Source organism: Aplosporella prunicola, assembly GCF_010093885.1.
Source record: "Aplosporella prunicola CBS 121167 unplaced genomic scaffold K452scaffold_24, whole genome shotgun sequence".
NCBI classification, from domain to species: domain Eukaryota; kingdom Fungi; phylum Ascomycota; class Dothideomycetes; order Botryosphaeriales; family Aplosporellaceae; genus Aplosporella; species Aplosporella prunicola.
Window position 1 is genome coordinate 293,555 of NW_022983552.1, and position 15,825 is coordinate 309,379.

A 15,825-nucleotide genomic window follows, 5' to 3' on the forward strand; every position below is an offset into this window, starting at 1 on the left:
ATCACACCCCATCTTGTGTATCTCTTTCTCCTCGGTCGTTTGCATTTGCCTGCTTGCTTTGATTTGTTTTTTGCTTTCTTGGGGGGGGGGGTTCCGCGCGCAACTACACCTACGTTGATGATACCATGATGTTCTGATACGCGATTTGGCTTCATGTTGTTTGAGAGCATCTAGCGGCGCTTCGAAAGATCTCATTGATGTATCGTCCCCAATTCTCTCGTTTATACACTCGCAATACGCAATACATACAGGAGGCGGTGGCGGTGATGGGTGATGGTGGATATAGGCAGGGGTTCTTGGGAGTTTATTATTATTACTTTTTTGTTCGTTGTTACTTTTTGTTGTTGTTGTTGTTGTTGTTTTGGCTTTCTTTGGGAACTGTTGGTTCTTGGTTTTTTTGGAGGGGGTTGGGTAGATGGTGCTGAGAGAGTGTAGTATACTACAATCGGATGTAAATGGGCCTGCCGGGGCTGTGCATTCTTTGCTTTTTTCTGCGAGCTGTTGGCTTGGGTCCCTTGTGATGTGCGTGTGATGATGGGTGTCTTGCTTGTGGCGCTTTTGTGGAGTGCTTTCGTATCCGCGTTGAGGTACTGTTATAGCTTTGGAGGATAGACAGATTGATTATCCAGGACTTTCTTATACACACTGCTCTTGGACGGATAGATGCTGTTATGGTAGGTACTAGATCCAACAGAGGATAAACGTGTATAGTGTTTTAATCTACTCGGAGAAGAGCACGAGGCAAAATAGCAAGCAGCATTTTAACAACAACTAAATTCGGAGCGACTCGACACACGGTTTGCTTCTACGAACTGGGAACCACGCACTGCGGGGATATGAAACGACGATAGTTGTCTATGCCTGCAACCGTAGGTATATAGCTCTCGGTCGTGTTTTATTTACTACCTGGTGTGATTTTCTGGCCGGATCCTCGTTGGGGCATCTACGGTAGGTCTGTCTGAACGTGTCTATCATAACACTGCACGACAAAAATGGACGGGCCTCGCATAGGTGCGGCGCTATGGAGCTTGGAGGCTGCTGCGCTTCGGTCGGTTTGCAGGTATTCCATCAACGTGGCAGCGGCCAATCCGGTGCCCGGCGCTTGCGGCCCTGCTGCTCTCTAGCGGAGGCCGAGCACTCTTCTTCTACATCTTCATCTTCTTCTTCATGGAGCCTGGTTCGATCCACCACGACGCCAGCGCGGCTCAGCCCAGCGTGCCCTCGAGCATGCTCTTGCCATGCGCCCTGACGACATTATCCAGAATCTCCCTGACCTGCTTGCAGCCATCAACGCCGACAGCAAGCATGCTCTCGAGGCGGGCCATCTGGACCTTAGTCTCCATGACGCAGACGGTGACGTCCTCCTTCTCGCCGAGGCAGCCGACGGTCAGGAAGGGCAGTTCCTGCTCCTCGAGGGCGTTGAGGTCGAGCAGCGGGTCGGCGGCCTCGTCGTTGGCGGCGTACGAGGCCGTGCTGCCCGCTGTGCACGCGACGAGGTAGTCGGACATGGGCACGCCGGCGTCGATGAGCGCGAGGGTTGCTGCGTTCAGGCTCGCGGCTAGCAGCGACCCGTCTTGCGAGAGGATGTGCAGCGTGATGGTGATGGTCGAGTTGGGATAGCGTTGCGTGTGCAGTGTTGCGCGGAAGGCTTGCGCCAGCGTGTGTTGCATCTCTGCAGTGCGCCTGGGAGAAGAAGGAGAAGAGTCAGTCAGTCAACTAGCCAGACCTCGCCTTGCCCCAATCAATTCCTCCATTTCCTTCTCCTCCCCCTCTTTTCCCCCGCCGAGAAGGGAAGACTCACTTGTCGCCGCGGCCGCGCCGCTTGCGCTCCACGCCCGAGAAGCCGGCAAAGCCAATCTCGACGTCGATGCGAGCCTCGTCGCCGCCGCCGCCGCCGCCGCCCGTCCGCCGCCCCTCGTTCGGCCCCGCGACCGTGCACACGACCTTCGTGTTGCCCATCTCGAGGTAGGACGAGCCGTCGGCGGCGGCCTGGGTGCTGATTTGCGCGTGGATGCGCCGCAGCTCGTTCCAGCGGCGGCCGTCGAGGCGGAGGAGCGCGAGCGCGTAGGCCGACGTGTCGAGCGGCATTGTTGCGTTGGTAAGGTGGTGGGGTGGGGTGCTGGTAAACAGCTGCGTCGTGGTGCTGACGCTGACGCAAATTCGTGGGAGAGCGGGTGATCGACGGCTAGTGGCATAGCGGCGCCTTTTAGGTATGTACCTATACAATATTTACACGTCGATCCTTGATCCTATTTACTCAAAGTGACATCCCGTTTATCCCTGGCCTTGCCAATGCTCTGCCTTTGCCTCATATCGCTGTCCAACCACTGCAAATGTATATGTCAGCAATGACCTCACGCGCGGGGGTCCGCAATCGCAACTCACCCGTCAACAGGCATGGCGGCGCCAGCCATGTAGCTGCTCAATGGACTGGCCAAGAACATGATGGCATCGGCAATCTCCTCGACAGAGCCCATCCGCTTCATTGGCGTCCGCAGCATCTCCCCCCTCATGACGGGCTCATTCTCAAACGCCTGCTCCACCAGCGGCGTAGCCACGAACCCGGGACAAATGGCATTGATCCTGATCCCCTTGGACGCATAGATGGCGCCATCCGCCTTGGTCAAGCCGACAATCGCATGCTTGCCCACGCTATACGGGGTCATGGGCGTCAGGGTCGGCGGCCCGCCCAGCCCATAGACGGAAGCGACGTTGACGATGGTGCCGCGGCCCATGCGCGCCTCCAGCACCTCCTGCTGCTGCATCAGGCGCAGCTGCGCGCGATGACACAGCCACGTGCCGCGCAGGTTGTTGCCGAGGTGCTGCTCCAGCTCCGCCAGCGTCGTGTCGGGCGTCTGCTTGGCAGGGCCTTGGGCGCCCGCGCAGTTGACGGCCATGTCGATGCGCCCAAACTTCTCCACCGTGCGCCGCATCGCCTCGTCTACTTCGCTTTCTTGCGTCGTGTCCACGCCCAGCCCAATCGCCTCCACCCCGTACTCTTGTTCCAGCTGGCTCGCTATGCGCTTGACTTCCTCGTGGCTGATGTCGACTAGTGCGAGCTTTTGCACCCCGTTCTTCGCAAACGTTATCGCTGCCTGCCGCGCGATGCCTGGTGGATTGGCTTGGTATCAGCATTGCCATACCTGCTTGTAGGTAGGCCATCTCTGGGTGCGGAACGTACCGGAAGCGGCACCCGTGATGAATGCCACGCCTTTGAGGATTTGAGACATGGTTTTTCCAATCTATGTTCCAGCTGTCGAGATATGGGAGCTATTCGCCAACCGCACAATGTTTGGAAGACGTATGATCTGTAGACAGCGTCCGGAAAATCACAATGGTAATCCCTGTAAGAGTGGCACGCACGAGTGGGGTGCCTTGTCTCGGGTCGACATCTGCATGCTTGGATGGTTGATGTTGCACACAATCAACCGCACCCCTATAAGTGTTGTCAAGTACAAGTATTTTAATGTCAGTCTCAAGTAAGTTAACCACAAGCAAGTGATGGTGGTTGGTTTGGTTGATTTTGACAGCAATTTTGAGAGTGGTTATGCTCAGAAATCAACTACCCATGTTAGTATACTAACTCGATTTCGCATGAAAAGCGCGCCTGACGGAGGTGGATGAATCCGGTTAAAACCAACCACAACCTACCTTATTTTGCTGTCGAAATCGTCCAATTCAACCACCAGCAAGTGAGGGTGGTTGATTCGCTTGATATTAACGTTGATATACACGAATTTAACGTCACTATTGAGGTTAGGTTGATTGTGTGCAACAGTGATACATATGAGATTTCTGTGACTACCTTTATAGCAAACGGCAAATGCTTATTGATCAGCCAATGAAATTCTTGTACATACAGTTTCAATTTGTGTGGTAATATGCATGTGAGCTTCTGCGCGTGCAGGCAAAGACTGACCCCTAATCTCTATACATCCACCTTCTTTTCCCCACGGAGAATGGCTTTCTTCGTGGGTGCGAGAACCTTTCTGACCTGCCACATACGCATCTGTCGCATACAAACAGACAGCTGCAAATATAGATACAATCTTGATATCCGCGTAGATATGAATACTTCCGCGTCCGTAAGAGGAGAATTTTGACCGGTTCGTTGACCTCGTTTACTGTCTGTGCATCTTTGATCTCGACGCCGCAGACTTCGTGGTGCTCTTGTGGTATGGTGTTCCGGCATAACGTTTCAAGGGAAAGCGGTCCGCTGGTAATCGATGTGCGGGAGAATCCTTGGATGTTTCCGCCGGAATCTAGCCATTTTTCAACAATCTTGATCAACAGCAGTCACATCCAAGCGAAAGACCCGAGTATGGTATGCGCCTTGAGGAGCTTTGTTTAGGAAGAGTTTGAACGGATATCTCGTTCCAACAAAAATCAAGGGATCATCCTTGCAGCTCTCATGCGATCGAAGGCGACGCCCCAAGCATCCATCACCTCCCGCTCCTCAGAGAAGCCTGTCGACTCATACATCTTCGACATGTCGTACTGTCTGTCGAAATCGAATCCGGTGAGGAGGAAGTATTCGAACCCCCGCATAGTCAATTCCGAGGCCACGATCCCGCTTCGAAGCCCATACTTCTTTTCCATCTCTCTCCGTTTGGCCAGGTTCATTTGAATATACGCCCGGACCTCGATAGACTGGCCTTCCTCCGCCGGCGGGGTACCTTTTAGGCCAAAATACGCGCACAGCTGCGGCCACTTGGAGGACCACGTCTCGCATGATCTGGAGTCGGCGACGTTGAACGCCTCGCCCTTCCTGTCTGGCGGCAGCGTCAGTGACAAGTGCAGCGTCTGGCGCGCAATCATGTCACTGGAGCTGTCATTGCTCTTGGCGTCCCAGCTCTTCACGGTTCCAGGGAATGGACATTGGGCGCCTGCGCCTTCGATTTCCTTGTACATGGTAAGGAACACCCCCAGAATTGTTGCGAGCGAATACGCATTCTGGTGCGGGACGAATCCAACGATGATGTCCGGACGGGTTTCGCACCAGTTCCATCTTTTGAATGCAGCATAAGAGCTAAGCCAGTCCAGCTGCTCGTGGTGGAAAAGTGCATCATAAAAGGGTTGCCCCAGTCGTGGTAGTGACTCTGAAAGGGGAAGAGGCAATCTAGGGCGGTTTTCCAGGAGGTGGCATCCGTACATCTTTGCGCTGGTTTGCAGCACAACGAACTCCAGAGCCGGGCAAAGTTGGTCCACGGCTTTTATCGCCCGTTGGAGCATTACGACTGCATCTTCAATTTCCTCTTCGAAGTCTTCACTTGCCTTGTATGCTACTTGCGGTTAGCGTTCTGGAAACCATATGTATTTCTCCCAGGGGGCTTACCCAGAAAGTACACATGAGTAACCTTCTGAATCCCATCTATCCTGCTTTCCATCATCCGCGCAATCTCCTTGTGGCTACAGGAGAGCAAGTCGATTCCAGAAACGATATTCAGACGAGGGTCGTCCGGCCATAGTGAGACGTGCCTTGGTAGGGAGCGGTTCGTCAGGGCATGCACCTTATTCCAGACGCCTGGTCGAGGATAGTCCTGGAGGATCTCGTTCACAAAGGCCCATCCTGAGATACCACTGGCGCCGAAGACGAGGGCCGTCTTTCTTCCTTCTGCGATTCCAACCATATTCGTTTGTTCAGAAGAGGGGTTGACGCGAGGGAGGACGTACAAGTCGAGGAGATTAGGTGAGACTAGCGAAGGCAGCCCCCTATTATTATTAACAGTACAGCTGGTGTCAACTGAGGCATTGGTGGGTCTTGCATCAAGCTTTCCGAGCTCGGTAACGCAGCGACCTGACAACGATCACAGAATAGGTCCGTGGTGGATACGAGCAAGGATTAGGGCCGGCCCCGGCTCCAACCCCGCTTCACATGTCAAGCGAGGCCCAGACGGCCGTCGTGAGATTCTCGAACGCTGCCTCCATTCTTTTGCTGGCAAAACTGATATGATAGACCCTCTCCAGCGGTACAGTTGCGTGGATTCCTCTGCTCTGCTGTCCGGCTTCGCAGGCCCTCCGCTGGAGCTTTCAGTTTGGTTTACGAGGGAGAAGTCATCCGGCGTCGCGCGTAAGCCTCTCAGCCTCGTCTTCGTCATCAGACAGATCAGCGAACGGCAGCCTCTCACCAGACGCAACTACTGCGGCAGGCTAACGCCGGATCCAATCTGGACCGGAGAAAGGGGCACGTCAGCCGGACGCCACTGCCAAAACACATGCCGTGAATGTCGTCCATTTGTTGGTGGCTATGCGTAGAACTGAGGTAAAATTCAATAAAGTAGGAGTGTGGCTCGGTTGCCACGCGCAAAAAGAAGACGGCTTGCTCGCTGGGGTTTAGGTTGAGGTGCAAGCGGAAGCGCAGGGGTCATCATGTCGTCGCGGTGGGTACATCCCGGTCCTGTTACCCGCCAAGCCCACCTAGGTAACGACAACAACCACCATCAATCTCGTGCTCGAGACACGGGCGATGATGCGATGCGATGCGGTGCGATGCCATGGCGGGACGAGCGCACTGCACTGCAATAACTATAGGATGCCGCTCGGATCGCAGTGCAACCACCCATGCTTGCGGCCTTCTCAGCGTGGCTAGCTCTGCGATATCCAGTTGCACCTTCCAACTTCAACCTAGCTTATCGGAATAGCTACAGGACGCCTTCCTCTTCAAAACACCCATGTCCTCCCTCTTCCTCATGAGCCGTACGCCTCATCCTCCGCCGCCATGTATCTCGGCCTGGTCCCGCTCGTCCTTAACCTCCTCCCGACTGTCGAGGCCCTGCGCACCTCTCTGCCCATCCGCGAGCTGCGCAAACAGGTCAATTCCATATCCAATGCCTCACCCCACTTGAACACGGCTGATGTATCACCAGATCCGAACCGATGACCAGCTCAAGAGCCGCGATGTCGACCTGTCAGCCCTCTACCCCGCTTATAACCTGACCGTGCCCATCGACCATTTCCACAATGACTCGCTCTACGAACCCCACAGCAATGGCACTTTCAACCTACGCTACTGGTTCGATGCCAGCCACTACAAAAAGGGCGGCCCTGTCTTGTTGTTGGAGAGCGGAGAGACCAGTGGAACAGACCGACTGCCGTTCTTGCAAAAGGGCATTATTGCACAACTGGCGAAGGCTACGGGTGGCATTGGTGTGATTTTGGAGCATCGCTATTATGGCACGAGCTTCCCCCCCGTGCCAGACTTGAGCACCCAGAGTTTGCGTTTCTTGACTACCGACCAAGCTTTGGCTGATACTGCCTACTTCGCCAAGAACGTCGTCTTCGAAGGATTGGAGGATCAGGACCTGACGGCACCTAACGCTCCTTGGATAGCCTATGGAGGCTCATATGCCGGTTCTTTTGTGGTGGGTGCCTCGATTACTGAGCGCATGGACTTTGTTAACTCGTGCAGGCCTTCCTTCGCAAGCTCTACCCGGACGTCTACTGGGGCGCCATATCCTCCTCCGGTGTGACCGAAGCAATCTATGACTACTGGGAGTATTTCGAGGCGCACCGGATATACGGCCCTCAAGACTGCATCAAGACAACCCAGAAGTTGGTAAACGTGGTCGACAATATCCTAATCGGGAAGAAAGACACAGACTACCCCCAGCAGCTTAAGGACGCGTTTGGTGTGGGCAACATATCGCAGGATGCTGACTTTGCAAGCCTTCTCGCTACCGGTATTACTTATTGGCAAAATCGCAACTGGGACCCGGCACAAGATGACCCGACGTTCTACGAATTCTGCGGAAATTTGACTTCAGATGACGCCCTCTATTCTCCGACCCAAGACCTCAAATCCACCGCTCAGGATCTCATTAAGGTTGGCGGTTACGGCAAGGAGGTTGAGTCACTGACCAATCACTTGCTGAACTACATTGGATATGTCAACGTGACTCAGATCTCTCGGTGTGACACTAAAAAAACGCAAGATCAGTGCTTTTCAAACCTCGATACGACCTTCTACGCGAAGGACGATATTAATCAGACCTGGCGCTCATGGCCCTATCAATACTGTACCCAGTAAGCAACTCGAGGCATATGGGACACATCAGCTATACTGAAAATGACCTGCAGATGGGGCTACCTCCAAACTGGGAGTGGGGTGCCCGCCGACATTCTCCCTCTAGTCTCGCGCCTTGTCGATCTAGAATACGCATCTACCGTGTGCCGGTATGCGTTCAACATCACGACGCCTTCGGATGTGGAGGCCATCAACAAATACGGCGGGTTCGGCATCAGCTATCCTCGGTTGGCGCTCATCGACGGCGAAGTAGATCCTTGGCGTCAAGCCTCGTCGCACGCGTTTGCGGCCCCGAACCGGACTTCAACGGACAGCGAGCCGTTTATTTTGATCTCCGGGGCGGTGCACCACTGGGACGAGAACGGGCTTTTCCCCAACGAGACTACGGCGACGTTGCCGCCAAAGGCCGTGGCTGAGGCGCAAAAGGCGGAGGAGCGGTTCGTCCGGAAATGGATGCAGGAGTGGCAGCAGCAGCAAGGCACGTGTTGAGCTACAGATGTCATAGGGCTGGCTAGCGTACTGACTGAGAGTGACTAGGGCGCGCCGAGCGGGAACGCGAACGACAACAGCAGGTCCGGTTGCAGTAGGTGATGGACGAGGTAGGGCGGATTGGTAGTAGCGTATGAGTAGCAGTGACTTGTTCAAATTGTTGATAGTCATTTGAGAGTGGCCCAAGCGTGTCGTGGGTGAAGTGTGATGGGTCGTGGCAGGGTGGTGGCCGTCGAGGTCGGATAGGCGGCCGTGGCCAGGCCCATTTAGGGTACCGGGTGATATTCGGGCGTCGATCTTCGGATTCGCCTCATCCGCCGACAAGACAAACACCAGTCCACAACGCCCCATGGGGCCCCGCTGTACATGAAGCAAGCAATTTTCCCCCCGGTGCCGATTGTTGCTTGGAACGCCTTGGTTCGCGTTATGCCCCTTTTCTAGAGCTGTGCCGCTCCGTGCTCCACTGTTCTTCGCCCTCACCGCACCCGGCGTGACCTCAACTCCATCATGCAGCCATCCGCCATGCTGCCCGCAAAGCCCGAGCTGTTCGGCGGCCCGGACATGGCCACTGCTCACGCTGCAAAGCCCAAAGCCCAAAAACCCCGTCACCGAGCGTCGACTGCTTGTTCCAACTGCCGCGACAGGCGTATCAGGGTACGTCGACGGACCTGCGCCCTGTGCCCCCGTACTGATGTCCTCCCCCAGTGTGTCGTTCACCCTGGCGATACCGACTGCGCCAATTGCAAGCGTACCGGTGCCAGCTGCGTTATCAAAAACGACGATGAGCGGAAAAAGTAGGTGCCTGCTTTTCCACGGGCTGAGAACGGCCTCTTTAACGTCGTTGTCAGGCCGATTTCTAGGGCCTACGTGGCCTCTCTCACGGATCGGATTGCCCTGCTCGAGCAGATGCTCCGGGACAGAGGCATAGAGCCGCCTCCCGTGATTCATCCGCCGAGAGTCACGACCGGATTGAAGGCCAATTCGCCGGAAAGGAGCCAGGGCCGCAGACCAAGCGACCTGTCCGAGACCAATGCTCCGAGCCTCGTAGATGATTCCTCAGCCATCGAGTCCAATGTCGACGAGTCGGATGATGGATATCAATCTCGACAAAGCTCTGTCTCGGTTCCGCAAGGAAGCAATCCCGTTCTTCTCGGATCCGCTCCGGCGAAAGACGAAACCATGGTCGGCAAGCTGTTGTCAAGCCGTGGCCACCTCGGCTTCGACCAAATCAGTGGGAGCCTCCGCTACTTCGGCCCGACCATGAACTGCTCGCTGCCGTCGGATGCCAGGTGTGTCGCCGACCGAGATGGTCAAGCCATTGAGCAAGCCCAACGTGCAAACAATGTCATTCGGCACCTCTCGCCCGAGACCCACGACTATCTGCTGGATCTGTTTTGGCAGCACTACAACTCCAACCTGCATTGCGTCCACCGCGAAGCCTTCCTCGAGGACTACAAGCATGGCGGAACCCAGTTTTATTCTCCTTTCCTGCACATATGTACCTTGGCCATTGGTTATAGGTACGCCGACCGCAACCACCCTGAGGTCCAACAACTGGTCCTTCCCCACCGGGAAAGCACCCTGCACCGGGAAGCGAAATACATGCTCGATATAGAGCTGGACCGGCCTGGCGGCATTCCCCAGGTTGCTGGTATGCTGCTGCTTGCGAACCTGGAGTGCGCTGTTGGTCGGGACCACACTGGTTGGCTTTACTCTGGTATAGCGGTGCGGTTGTCCTTTGACATCGGATTGCACCTCGACACTCGTTCCTCAGGCCTCTCGGAGCGTGAGGTTGAGATACGGCATATGGCTTTGTGGGCTTGGTGAGCAGTAGTCCAATATCAGATCCATGTCGTTGATGACTAACTCTTTTCAGCGTATGCTTTGATAAGTATTGGTCTCTCTTCCTGGGAAGGCCAACCAGCATTAAGAGCGCCGATCTTGAGGTGTACACACTGGCCAAACGCTTTGAACGACTCGGTACATGTCGGCCAGCCGGCCCAGAGAAGAATTGGGAGACGCAGACGTACGAAGCACTGCTAGATCTCATGGAGATTGCTGGTAGAGCAGCAGAGAGTAGGGAAGCGAGGCCACGTCTCGGTCACGGCTTCGATCGTGTCGCCTATAAACAGATGCTCGTCCTAAACCGGGAACTCACCAACTGGTTCGCTCGCCTTCCTGATGCTCTGAAATGGGAACCCTACAACATCAACAACGGCCCGCGCTCTTTCTTCGTCCTCCATCAACAATACCATTCGATTTTGATCCTGCTACATCGGCCTTTTGCACGATATGACGACCCGGTCTCATACGATTCCCAAGAGATCACTCCCGACAACATCCCAGCGCAGTCACGAAAAGCCTGCACCAGCCATGCCATTGCCGTCGCGAAAAACTACTGGGTTTACCGACAACGCTTCAACGTAAAGCAAATGTTCTGCGCAGGAATGCAGACTGCAGTGAGTAAACACAGGTGGTCTTTAACGTAGCTTAAGGCTAACAGAATTAAAGGGTACTGCTTGCACTGCGCTTGTTGCTGAGCTTGCCGCTATCAAAGATATCAAAGAAAGATCCCCGATCATGAAATATCTCAAGTGCATGGCTGTTGTGCTCCAGGACATGTCCTTCATCTTCCAGCCAGCCGAACGCATGTTCGTCGTTCTACAAGGTGTCCTCGCAGAACTCGGCGGGTTGCCCTCGCCACAACGCCATAGGTGGAACGAACCTACGGTCCCCGCACTGCGAAACAACCCCGAAGACGAAGAAGAAGACCAAGAAGACGGACCCAAGCGGCGTCAACTCGACCCGGACACGCGACCCAAGATGCCACTGAAGTGGTGCCCGGAGCCGGCCGCGACGACGGCGCCTCCTCATCCTGCTGCCGTAAACATGCAGAACCCCATGACGCCGATGACCAAAGCGCAGCCCCATCCGGACCACCTTGGCAACGGCACCGGTGATGCTGCCGCCGGTACGGCACTCCTTACTCCGCAGCCCGAGATGCACCCTACCTGGTCATACCATGCGCCCGGCGGTTTCTCTGCCGCCCCGCAACCGCTCTACTGCGCCCCGGCGAATATGCCGCTGTCGAACCCGTGGATGCCGGCAGCGGCGCCTGACGGCGGGGCGATGGATCCACGCCGCATGAGCTTTAGCAGCAGTTTGCCGACGCCGCTGTCGGATAGCAGTGGCAGCGGAAGCGTTGGCGGCGGTAGCGTTGGCGGCGCAGGAGGGGGTGGTGCTGTTGGCGGCGGTGGCGGCGCGGCTAGCCAGCTGGACTTCTTGCGGCTGGGCGTCGAGGGCGTCGGGTGTGAGCCTGTGGACTACTGGGGCGGGACGCAGTGGGGGGTCGATCAGGCGGGGATGATGACGGCAGAGGGGCCGGATGGGATGGGTGGGGGACGGTGTTATGGGTGATGAATGCAGGGGATTGTTGTGGTTGTGGTGGGGGTTGGTCGCGGTGATGTGGATATGTGGATATGTGCGGTTTGTTGTGGATGCTTGTCATTTTCGCGATATCTCCTTGCTTCTTCTACCATTATTGCGTCTGCGCGAAACTGGCTCCTGGCGCGCAGGGCGAGACGGCGTATACTCGATTCCACTTTGTCGATAGTTGGCTTTTTTCCCTTTCTGTTTCTGTTTTTTCCCCATTGTCGATAATACCGCCAGATTGGTGGGGCTCGCGCGCGGCTTCACTGAAATTGAACATAGCGTCGCGGTCTGCCAGTTTTCCCTCCCTTTCTCTCTCTCTCTCTCAAAAAAGAAGCGGAAATACCTACGTATCCTGCCTATCTATGCTTATATCTATCCCATAGATTGTCCTAAATCCCACGACAGTCCGCTAGCCACCTACCCGGCGCGCCACGCACGCACGGAGCAGGCGCAGTCCCAATCCCATAGAGCAGCACGAGCAGCCCCACCGGCGTCCCGGCCCAAACTCCACACCAGCCCTAACCTTCCAACAACTCCAAGCCAAACTTCCCCTCCTCCGCACCTCTCATCCTCATCCCCCCTCCCCCCTCCTGCCCTACAGCCGCAGCTTCTCGCTCCTGCGGATGCGCTCCCCGTACTTGACGAAGAAGATAGGAATCGGCACGAGCGCGAGCGCCACAAAGCCCAGCAGGCTGTTGCCCCAGCCCAGCCCCAGCGCCGCGTACATGTCTTGTCCGGCCAGGGGCACAAAGGCCGCGACGACGGAGCGGAGCACTGTGTTTGCTGCCATGGCGGAGGCGGCGTGGCGCGTGTAGACGTCGACGAGGTACGTGTTGGGCGCCATCTGTGGGGCGGTGGGGGGTGAGTAGATGTGTGTGTGTGTTTGTTTGTGGGGTGCTGGTGTGTGGGGTGTGTGTGGGGAAAGGGAAGAGGGGAAGGGGAAAGAGCTAGGGAAGAATGAAAGGATTGGGAGACGTACAAAAATCAGCAGCAAGCCAAAGCCGATCAAGCTAGTCCCCAAGATCGGGACGATCCAATGTGCATGAGCGTGGATGCTCCAGCCATACCAAAACAAGCCGATGGGCATAGCCACGGCGCCCGGAAACATGAGCGGCAAGCGGTGCTCGGGCTTGAAGTCGCCGGCCGCAAGGTGCGCCCGCACGCTGCGGTTGCCGAGGATGGTGTACGTGAGCTGGCCGGCGACGCTGCCGAGCCCGACGCCCAGATACGTCAGGCCCGCGATGCCGGGGCCGAAGCCGTAGCGCGACTCGAAGACGGACGTGAACGTCGTGAAGAGGATGTACAGGTACGAGTAGGCGACGGCGACGTATAGGCTTAGCAGGAAGACGATGGGCGAGCGGAGGAGTAGCTTCGTCGGTCGCACGATCGATGTCGCGAAGAGTGTTTTGGGGCTCAGCCCGGCGTCGAGGGCCGAGCGCAGCGCCGTGTTGCCTGTCTCTTTGCGCAGGCGCCGCACTCGCCGGTTTAGGATCGCCAGGCCGTAAGTTTCTTGCAGGAGCAGGAATCCCATCACTGCGATGACGCCGGCCGTGATGCTTATGAGGTAGAAGACCCAGCGCCAGCCGGCGGCTTGGGAAAGGAAGCCGCCGGCGATGGGGCTGCGACGCGTCAGTCAGGCAGGCAGGCAGGCAGGCAGGCAGCTCAGCAAAGTTATGGAGGAGGAAGACGAGAAGGAGGAAGATCGACGCAGCTCGCACTCACCCAACCACAGGCCCAACCGTCGGTCCCGCGACCCAAAACCCCATAGCAGTGCCCCTCTGCTCACGCGGCATCAAGTCAGCAATCGTGCCACCCCCCAGTGTCAAAGGCGACGCGCCCACGCACCCCGCCAGGAAGCGAAACGCAATGAGCATGCCCAAGCTGGAGCTGCGCGCGCAGCCCACATTAAACGCAATGAACAGCACATTGCAGGCATGGTACAGCGGCAGACGGCCGACCATCTCGCTCAGGGGCGCAATGACCAGCGGGCCGAACGCGAAGCCGAGCACGTAGATGGAGACGACGAAGCCGGCGAGGATGCTGCTGTTGGAGTTGAACTCGGCCATTAGTTCTGGCACCCCGGGGGCGAACATTGAGGACCCGAGCGGCGTTAGGAATGTAAATGCTGATACGATGGCTATCGTGCCCCATTTCTTGCGTGCGGGCCAGTTGAGCGGGTTCGCGGGGTCGGAGGGGCCGTCCCAGTCGACGATGTTGGCGTCGCGCTCGGCTGGCGCTGGGGAATCTTCATTCTCTTCCTCTTGCTCAGCCAGCGAGGACTTGGCGGATGATACTTCGCTCTTCTCGAGGTCAATGTCTCGGCTGGCTTCTGTCACGCCGTCGTGGTGATTGTTGTTGTTGTTATGTCGCCGCAGCTCCTTCTTCTTCACGTCGACTAAATCCGGCAGCACGCCCAAGTTGGTCGGGATATCCGCATCATGGCCCTCCTCGGCCGCGAGCTCGATAATCTCACTCTGCTCTGGGACGCCAATGTCGAACGCGTGGCTGTGGCCATGAGCATGAGCGTGGCCATCGTGGCTGCGGCTGCGACTAATGCTGAGGTGATGGTGGTGGTGCTCGTGCTGGTGCTCGTGCCCAGCAGTCATCGTGACTCACGCCTAGGTAGTAACGGCAAAGAAGCTGATACTGCCGAGGCCAGGAACCCAAAAACCAACCCAAAGAGAGAAACTCTCTCTTTCTCTCTCTCTCAAAAGAAGAAGAAGAAGAATCCAAAGAATCCAAAGAGTCAAGAGCCTCGAGTGAAGAGCAAGTAAGTAAGAGCAAGAAAGAAAGAAAGAAAGAAAGAAAGAAAGAAAGAAAGAAAGAAAGAACGGCAAGTAAGCAAGCAAGCAAGCAACACCACCCCCTCCCCTCCCCCAGGCCCCTCCCGCCACCACGGTCCACGGTCCACGGTCCACGGTCCACGGTCCACAAACCACAACAACCCAACGGACCCAACATCCCGTCTCAAAAGCACACACAGAGCTTATGTCCGCACTCCGTGCCGCCATCCCTCTCGTACGCGGCGATAAGCCTGCGTTTACCCTACATTAGCTAAGCCCGCACAAGGGGTGCCGAATACCCGGTTCAATTCCGCGCCTGCCTGTATGCTCACCCACAGCTCACAGCTCGCTCCGCATGCCGCGGGCTGCGGGCTGCGGGCTGCGGGCTACAAGTCCCCACCCCCACACTCCCTGACACACTGACACACACACACACACACACACACACACAAGCCAACCAAACAGGCCCGTCCCTGCAGCCCACGAATCGCATCCGCTTATCTTTCCGCACCCCCAGTCCCCCCAGCTCTCCAGGCCCTAGTCAGTAGGCCTCGTGTGCTGCCCAAACGTCCCGATGTGGCGTCGTCCTGGCCCTAAGCCCCAGGCCCCCTCCCCGCAAGGGCAGCCACCCGAGGTCCATAGTTCGTGTCCGTACCTCCCTGCTCCCCTCCCTCGCAAGCAGCACTAGCTCCAAGAGCGCAAAATTATGATATATAAGCCTCACTCACCCGCGCTGCTGCTATCGTCCTGCTGCTTCATTACAGACGCACACACACACACGCACAGCCCCAAACCCCAGTATCGGAGAGCAAAAAACTCGTATAGATTTCACTATGCCAATTCAACCCACACCTGCCACCAGCCCAACCCATCAACCATCCCTGTACCTCCCCATCGTCTGCCCTTGCGCATCATTCGCTAGTTACCATACCAATGAGAGGAAAGAGTTTGGATTCGTGCCCCGTCGCAGCCATGATTGCATTGCATCAGCAGTGGTTGGAAAACGGAGAATGAAAACAGAAAAAGCAGCAGCAACCAGACCAAACCAACTATAAAAGAAAAAAAGAGTAAAGCACCAAAAAGCCAAAAAAAAGGGGG

The 15,825-nt window shown here is 56.4% G+C and overlaps 6 protein-coding genes across 6 annotated transcripts; 2 read left to right on the top strand and 4 right to left on the bottom strand.

Moving 5' to 3' along the window:
- Positions 1-812: 812 nt before the first annotated feature.
- K452DRAFT_256468 (uncharacterized protein) lies at positions 813-2,109 on the bottom strand. Its single transcript, XM_033538400.1, has 2 exons — positions 1,802-2,109; positions 813-1,683 (listed from the first exon to the last, which is right to left on the bottom strand). Exons 1-2 carry the CDS (start codon positions 2,086-2,088, stop codon positions 1,206-1,208), a joined length of 765 nt encoding a protein of 254 aa, XP_033394009.1. The 5' UTR covers positions 2,089-2,109; the 3' UTR covers positions 813-1,205.
- Positions 2,110-2,308: 199 nt separating this feature from the next.
- On the bottom strand, positions 2,309-3,230 carry K452DRAFT_301256 (uncharacterized protein; the record flags this gene model as incomplete). Its single annotated transcript, XM_033542423.1, has 3 exons — positions 2,309-2,327; positions 2,386-3,109; positions 3,182-3,230. 3 exons carry the CDS (start codon positions 3,228-3,230, stop codon positions 2,309-2,311), a joined length of 792 nt encoding a protein of 263 aa, XP_033394010.1.
- A 1,059-nt stretch (positions 3,231-4,289) lies between these two features.
- K452DRAFT_91584 (uncharacterized protein) lies at positions 4,290-5,789 on the bottom strand. The gene is made up of 2 exons (XM_033547306.1): positions 5,336-5,789; positions 4,290-5,282 (listed from the first exon to the last, which is right to left on the bottom strand). Exons 1-2 carry the CDS (start codon positions 5,628-5,630, stop codon positions 4,387-4,389), a joined length of 1,191 nt encoding a protein of 396 aa, XP_033394011.1. The 5' UTR covers positions 5,631-5,789; the 3' UTR covers positions 4,290-4,386.
- Positions 5,790-6,696: 907 nt separating this feature from the next.
- Positions 6,697-8,688, top strand: K452DRAFT_290884 (uncharacterized protein). The gene is made up of 5 exons (XM_033541078.1): positions 6,697-6,811; positions 6,867-7,361; positions 7,409-8,022; positions 8,077-8,501; positions 8,561-8,688. Exons 1-5 carry the CDS (start codon positions 6,719-6,721, stop codon positions 8,608-8,610), a joined length of 1,677 nt encoding a protein of 558 aa, XP_033394012.1. The 5' UTR covers positions 6,697-6,718; the 3' UTR covers positions 8,611-8,688.
- Positions 8,689-9,019: 331 nt separating this feature from the next.
- Positions 9,020-11,929, top strand: K452DRAFT_301259 (uncharacterized protein; the record flags this gene model as incomplete). The annotated part of the gene is made up of 5 exons (XM_033542424.1): positions 9,020-9,166; positions 9,218-9,306; positions 9,361-10,335; positions 10,389-10,971; positions 11,024-11,929. The coding sequence occupies 5 exons, from the start codon at positions 9,020-9,022 to the stop codon at positions 11,927-11,929; spliced, it is 2,700 nt and encodes an 899-aa protein (XP_033394013.1).
- Positions 11,930-12,539: 610 nt separating this feature from the next.
- K452DRAFT_328851 (uncharacterized protein) lies at positions 12,540-14,477 on the bottom strand (the record flags this gene model as incomplete). The annotated part of the gene is made up of 4 exons (XM_033545010.1): positions 12,540-12,788; positions 12,924-13,563; positions 13,667-14,423; positions 14,444-14,477. 4 exons carry the CDS (start codon positions 14,475-14,477, stop codon positions 12,540-12,542), a joined length of 1,680 nt encoding a protein of 559 aa, XP_033394014.1.
- Positions 14,478-15,825: the final 1,348 nt, after the last annotated feature.